The 7,438-nt window shown below is 42.6% G+C and overlaps 2 protein-coding genes across 2 annotated transcripts; one reads left to right on the forward strand and one right to left on the reverse strand.

The window, feature by feature from the left end:
• Nucleotides 1-801: 801 nt before the first annotated feature.
• LOC121582405 (prenylcysteine oxidase) lies at nt 802-5,803 on the reverse strand. The gene is made up of 7 exons (XM_041898161.2): nt 5,568-5,803; nt 5,054-5,198; nt 4,595-4,801; nt 4,308-4,482; nt 3,963-4,174; nt 3,658-3,810; nt 802-2,934 (listed from the first exon to the last, which is right to left on the reverse strand). The coding sequence occupies exons 2-7, from the start codon at nt 5,172-5,174 to the stop codon at nt 2,264-2,266; spliced, it is 1,539 nt and encodes a 512-aa protein (XP_041754095.1). The 5' UTR covers nt 5,175-5,198; nt 5,568-5,803; the 3' UTR covers nt 802-2,263.
• A 40-nt stretch (nt 5,804-5,843) lies between these two features.
• On the forward strand, nt 5,844-7,388 carry LOC121582408 (protein FAM136A). Its single transcript, XM_041898163.2, has 3 exons — nt 5,844-6,130; nt 6,271-6,411; nt 6,525-7,388. The coding sequence occupies exons 1-3, from the start codon at nt 6,044-6,046 to the stop codon at nt 6,711-6,713; spliced, it is 417 nt and encodes a 138-aa protein (XP_041754097.1). The 5' UTR covers nt 5,844-6,043; the 3' UTR covers nt 6,714-7,388.
• The last annotated feature ends 50 nt before the right edge of the window (nt 7,389-7,438 follow it).

A 7,438-nucleotide genomic window follows, 5' to 3' on the forward strand; every position in this document is an offset into this window, starting at 1 on the left:
TGACACTGTGTTCTGATGTGGGGTACAGACCACCTCAGAGAGACAATTCATCCATTGTGCACAGACCTGATGATGTCATTTTTGGTACAGAGCATTCCGTTTTAATTCTAATTTGTTTGGGAACAGTGAATGATATCTGTATGACATTTGAACCCCTCAATGATCTCTCACAATATCATTGCTACTGTACCTTTTTCAGTAATATTTTTGTTATCTAGCAATGTGACCCTTACTTTTATTGACCAATTTCAAAATATAAAGCAACTTTCAAAATATAGTTTACAAGGCTACCAATTACTTCACACTGGAAGGTAAAGCTACCCTTAAGAGAAAATAGTTACTTTTAAAAAGTAGTTCAATACATCAAAACTACCTCAAGAAAAATTATATCTTTAATGTCATATAATACAAAGTTATGAAACTTTGTATACTTCAAGAACACATCACTCTGGAGTCAGATGTCAATAGTGCAATGAGATCTGTGTGACAGCCAGTGAGTGTGTGTTGACTTACCCGTTTATTTTCTTATTTTTTGGCAAAAGATTTAGTGAGTAGTTGAAGTAGTTATACTACCGAAAACAATATGATGATTTTAATTTAGTTAAACTACTGCCAAGCTACTGCAAAATGTAGTTAAATTACTAGTTGAACTACTCCACAACACAGGGCAAATGGCGCTATCTGCAAATAAGAAAATGTGGTTGGGCTTTCAATGTCCAGTTTATTGAAGAACATGAGGCTATTTGCATCTTCGGGGCCTGGCAGAGTATGTATTGTTTAATTAAAGATGACATTCATCACTTCAGTGTGTTACCTCTTTATTCTGATTGTAAACATTGATTTCAAGTCCCATTCTTTAAAAAAATGGACAAAACAAGATTGAAGTCATTTAATTTTTCCTGAAAATCCATAGAAGACCATGTCAAATAGAGCATAAAACATATCGCAATTACAAACTCTGATTTCAAATTTGTTTAGAAAAGCTTGCATTTAATCTGTGCCAACATTTGGGAGTCAACTCAGCTGACTTCAAAATACTGTCCCTCTTCCATCAATATAGTTAATGTCTAAACATCTAGGAATTTGCTGTAAAATTTGTCATACTATTCTATATATTAAAGTGCACCATTTACTATGGTTGTACAGTATCTAACTCTTTATCACAAACGCATAGAAACCCTAAAAACCTCTAAAAGTGCATTAGAAAGGCTAAACCAACTATGGTTATTCTCAGAGTAATTACAGAGAAACTTGAAATGTACCTCCCAGAATAGAAGACTATATTTTCTGAAGGATACTTGTCACTCACAGTAAAATAGATGTACTTTGTGTTCTTATATTTTACGTTGGTCCCAATGGAAGACTAGTTTTATGGCACAATTTGCTCATCACATAGATGACAAACATACCAAAAACAGAGACAAAAGATTTTCTGAAAGCAAGTAGAAAGGCTGATTCCCAGATATAAAGAGCATTGCTTAGTAATTTCAAAGGCACAATTTAGAAATATGTAAATAGACTACAATACATTTTCAAACGACATCAAATGATCAGTGCGAATAGGGGTTTGTTCTTCATTGGTGTATTCATAATTGTATAACACCAAAACCTTTGCAATAATCTTTTGGCCAATTTTCCTTGCAAGAACCTTTTTGTTTTGCACAACCACTTAAATTTCACCAACCAATTTGCTTTACAACCTTTTCAACACTACGCCAGAGGTAGAGAGCTTGAGACGCAGCATGAAGACATGTATAGATGGGTCTAGAGTAGCCACAGGGTACATTTTCCAGATGTATTTGAAACATTACGAAATACAGAAAGTTAGCAGTACCATCTAGAGCAGCTATATATGTGAAAACCCAATGCCTTGTCTGTTCAACACATACATCTATTAAACAATAATTGTACTTTTACCCTGCAGTATAGCATAGTTTGCTATGTTGTTGTCACAGTGATCATTCTATTCAGCACAGTGCAAGAATATCTCCTGAATATCATTTGCTGAAAATGATGTGCTAATGTTAGAGTCTATATTATTTAAGTTGACTTTTTCAATACAAAATATATCAATATAGTGGGTCAATGGATATAGCTTCATAATTGGGCAGAACACCCCAGACTAGTGTTCACCTAGACAGGAGTGTTTTGGTGTGGAATTTCTCAGACTGATATTAATGCCATTTCTCATGATTTACTCTTCTCCCCCTCTGCTGTCTGTCCGTCCCTCCCTCTTTCCCTCCCTCTCTCCCTCCCTCCCTTTTCACAGCTCTCCCCTCAGACGTGTGTGCAGATCCTCTTGGTCGATTCTGCCCACCTGGGAGTTCCAGCGGTGATGTGCCAACAGTGCCAGGTTCCTGGCTGAGATGGCGCTCATCTCCATGGCACTGGCTGCCCACTCCACAGCATTCAGGTAGTACAGGCGCTCATGGAGGATGAATGGAGGGGTCCTGCGGTGTGGTGGACTGTAAGCAGGGTACGCCAGCCACTTCGTTTCTGAGATGGAGTCCCATGATAGGAACATGTCCTGGAGATGCTCCTGGGACAGAGGCTGAGGAGAGAACACCTTCCACACCTTGCTCTCGCTGGCTGGCGGGCGTGAGTAGCCTGGTGGGATGTGCACAGGGTCAATAGAGCTGAGGCTGTTGATGATGGAGCCCTTGGTGTCTGTGGTGAGAACTTCTGACACACTGAAGGTAGAAGGCTTCTCAGAGGTCCCCAGGTAGGACACGTTAAGGAGACCGTGGACCAGGGTGGTGACAGTCTGGTGGTAGCGCCCAGGGTATTGGGAGGGAATGGGCGGGGAGAAGCCTGCAAAGGTGATGTCAGACTTTCCCTGGTGGAGAGGTGTGGCCACAATCACTATGTCATACAGGGAATGGGCGGAGCCAGAGTCCCCAACATAGTTTACCTCATAAAGACTGGCTGTGGTACCTGTGAACAGGAGAAAGAGAGAATGAGTAGACCCTTAGCAGCTACAGAACAGATTTTAGCCTACTTCCAGGTTTATGTAACAAGTACCTGTGCTGTTAGTTACTTGAGACATTTATGTGTATATCCACCGAGTGTACAAAACATTAGGAACACCTTCCTAATATTGAATTGCACCCCCCTTTGCCCTCAAAACAGCCTCTATTTGTCGGGGCATGGACTCTACAAGACGTCCAAAGCATTCCACAGGGATGCTGGCCCATGTTGACTCCAATGCTTCCCACAGTTGTGTCAAGTTGGCTGGATGCCCTTTGAGTGGTTGACCATTCTTGATACACAAGGGAAACTGTTGAGTGTGAAAAATCCAGCAGCGTTGCAGTTCTTGACACATTCAAACCGGTGCGCCTGGCACCTACTACCATACCCCGTTCAAAGGCATTTAAATATTTTGTCTTGCCCAGTCACCCTCTGAATGGCACACGTCTCAATTGTCTCAAGGCTTAAAAATCCTTCTTAACCTGTCTCCCCCCCTTCATCTACACGGATTGAAGTGGATTTAACAAATTAAATCAATAACGGATCATACCTTTCACCTGGATTAACCTGGTCAGTCTATGTCATGGAAAGAGCAGGAACACCTGACATAGACTGACCAGGTGAACCCAGGTGAAAGCTATGATCCCTTATTGATGTCACTTGAATGTTTCGTACACTCAGTGTATGTACCTGCTTTAGATGGTCGCAGCTTGACAGAGATAGCAGTGACTCGTGCTGGGATGAGCTCGGCCTTGCTGTGGTACAGGAGTCCTGAGCACACCTTCTTATTTCCTCCGTCCACTGCCCACAGGCCTGGATCTGCCCCTGCTAGAGACACCGCCCCTGGAGACAACATCACACATTTCACAAGGATTAGTTCAGTTTCCTTATGTTTTCAAGATAAAATAGATTTGATTGGATGGCCACATAAGAGCACTCGAAACCACTTATCAAACCACTTTGGTGTGCATTTATTTTGTTGCCTAAAAACCTACCCACAAAGCCATTGATGCGGACACTTTGGCCATAGTTCACACGGGTGACAGGTGCCACGACGTCGTTGAGGAAGCTCTGAGAAAAGCCCTCCCCCAACATGGCCTCCTCCAGCGTCTGATTGGCTAGTGTGAGGAAATCGTCACCACCCATTGCATGCAGGAGCTTCTCCACACTGGTGAAGGAGTAGCCAAACTGCTGGTACTGGTAGATTCTGGAAAAACAAGAACCAAAACATCACATACCTACAATTAGCACTCTTCTCTCATTAATAACATACTTATTTCATAATAAAGGTTTTGACTGCTGAGTTGTAAATAGACAGGTAGCAGAAACTGAAGTCTCACCTCATGAATTTATCCAGAACACTTTCCACCCACATCTGCATCCGCAGGAAGTTGAACCCGTACCGCCAAAGCAGGCGCAGGAAGTTCACAATAAACCAGTCACTCTCTTCAAAGATGAGCTCCTTTCCATCAAAGATGGCCATTTTTCCAGGGACATCCCGCCTCTGGGAAAGACCTGAGAGAAACATGGGAGAAATAAAGATGGGTGTCATTAGTCTGTCTGTGCATGTGTACTGCACTCTTTCAGGAACAAGCAAGTGTATCTCTGATAGGCTAACATGTCTCACCTAGTCTTTCAAGGAAGTGCTTCATGTGCAGATTTAGGGGGTGGATAACTGCGCCCCCCGTCTCGTACTCATAGTCCCCAATGTTCTGGGTGGCCAAGCGCCCCCCCACAGTGCCTGGCTCAAACACATCGATCTTCACCGCTGCCCCAAACTCCTGTCTCAGGAAGTAAGCTGTTGCTGTGCCACCGATGCCCGCTCCAACCACAGCTGTTAATAGAACAGAACCACAATGCAATGTCATTCGAAGTCCAAGGGGAGTAAAATGAACAATTAATACGTTAAAAAATGTGTGTCATGTAAATATGTGAAATAGAAATGCTCTCTGGGCCAATATAACTAAATTCATGGAGATGTGTTAACACACCTATGCAGAACTGATGTGCTACTGCGTAGCCACACAACACTGGATGCCATTGACAAAGACAATGGAATGTGGAGTCTAGACTGAGATTGGCTTACCTATCCTCTTGGGTGGATCTCTGCGTTCTGGAGCTGAGGCTAGACTCCTCCGTCCAGCTTGACAGAGCCCCAAGAACAGGAGTGCCCTGATTGACAGGGTTCTTGAAATCATCATGTGCATTCAATTCCTTCCAAGAAAGGTTATCTGAGTAGAGATTAAACAAACCATAATTCAATGACAAAAATAACATAGGCTACACATTCACAACTGATCAGTAGTCAGAAACATGTCACTTTAATATGATTGTGTGAATTGCTGGGTCAATTAAGGCCAGACAGCATAGACTGCTGCTGGTGGTGACATGTGTACCATCAGTGTTTTCAAGAAGTGTGTTAATCTCTCTGGGTCAAAGGGCAGCACACTTGATCTTTTGAGGAGCAGTCTTTCATGGTGATTGGCATTTTTGTTTACTGCTTGATATCTTAACAACATAAACGATATCACCCCACTTAGTTAGTAGCTAAAATCAGACAATTAAAAAGGTCTGATAACTGATAAGTGTGCACTGCTCACCATTTCAAATGTCAGCAGTGGTGAAGACTTCACAAGGAGTTCACGATGAAGTTTTACTAGCTACGAGTTTACAGAGGATCTTTAAAACGAAGCAAGCTATTTACTTATCTAACTCGTAATTTAGTCAAATAAGTTGTTGAGAAACAAATATAGAACCCGCACAGTGTTGTAAGTTTAAAGTTGGGACTTCAAAGCGGAGACTTCGGTCACGTCGCGACCATATTGGGAACCGGAAATGACCAAGATAAAGCCGGAACTAGAGCAGATGTGACGTTGTTTGCATTTGAACGAAGAAGCATGCTTTCACGGAGGTGACCTTGTGTTGAAACAGTAACGTAATAAGGCTTCCAATCTTGTAATAACATTCTGTATGTAATTGGTGTGGCTGTTATTCAGCTGTGCATCGTAGCTAAACGTTATCTTCTAACAGTTAGAATTGAGCTTAAATAGCCACGCTACTGAGAGTAACATTTGAGATGGCAGAGGCACATCAAGCTCGTGTACAGAAAACCATAGAGGATATGGTTCAAAGCTTAGAACGGAACCACATTCGCAAGATGCAAGTAAGTGGTCATGGAATCAGCATTATCTACAAACCGCCCTCTCTTTCTCCAAGCATACATTATTTGCAACCTGTAATTGTCAACACTTAGGCTTATATCAGGTGCACAGTTCAAATCTGTCTTGTGCATAATGTACCCAGGGTCTCATGTTTAAGTGCAGTGCAGAGTGCTGCGAACGCTCCACAGACTCCATGTCGCAGGTGCACAATTGTATTGAACGCTGCCACACCCCTCTGGCTCAGGCCCAAGGACTAGTGACCAATGAACTAGAGAAATTTCAGGTGAGTATCATGTGCTTTTTTGTTTTAGTTGACAACAACCTTGAATATCATTTGACAGCCGATACAGAGAATGTGTAGCTTGATTGTGATTATCTTTGTCTCCCCATGCCCAGGACCGGCTGACCAGGTGCACCATGCACTGCAATGACAAGGCCAGGGACCTGTTGGACTCTGGTGCCAAGGAGCCAGCCGTGCGGTCCCTGATGGAGAACTGTGTGGGCAGCTGTGTGGACGACCACGTCAACCTGATACCCAGCATGACACACAGACTCAAAGAGAACCTGAACTCTATTCCACAGTGAGAAGGGGAGAGGGTACAGCAGATGCACGAGACATCTTGGACTCCATACTACAGTGACAAAGGGGTTCATAAAGTTTACTCTCCGACTCTAATAACAGCGAAGAAGTCTAAACAGTTAGAAATGCAGTGTTTCCCCTATATGCATTTTTTTATAATAGATGTAAGCCCCAGGAAGACCCCATTCGTCCCCCACACACATACTACCTCTGCTGAAAAACATCCTAGGGGAAACACTGAAATGGCAGATCCAATACCTCGGTGAGGGAAAGGAAAGGGGTTCATGTGGGGTTTACAGCTGGCAAGGATGAGATTTGAGTCCTGGTAAAAGATTAGTCCATGCTGTCGGGGAGATACCTCTGCTTAATCAGAAGAGACTACAGATCCCTTGCAAACTGGCTGGCCTACATGTTTCTGTGTGGAACACTTACTGTTTATTGGTTGAACCTAAAGACCAGAGATAGGCCAGATGAATTTACTCAGCAGGCCTGTGCCATTACAGAATTGTCTAACATCAAAATACAGCAAAATGTGAACTGTGTGAGGGTGATTTATTACATGTCTTGATAGCCTATCTGTTGTATGATTTTAGTCTTTATTCTGCCTCAGTGACTGCTCTTAATATCTGCAACCTGTTCTGTGATTCTTTCCCTCTGTTTTTATAAACATTTAAACAATGGTGAAAAGGGTGGAATTGCATTGGTAATATCTTTTAATCAGAATTTCTTT

This window comes from Coregonus clupeaformis, chromosome 15, assembly GCF_020615455.1.
Source record: "Coregonus clupeaformis isolate EN_2021a chromosome 15, ASM2061545v1, whole genome shotgun sequence".
NCBI classification, from domain to species: domain Eukaryota; kingdom Metazoa; phylum Chordata; class Actinopteri; order Salmoniformes; family Salmonidae; genus Coregonus; species Coregonus clupeaformis.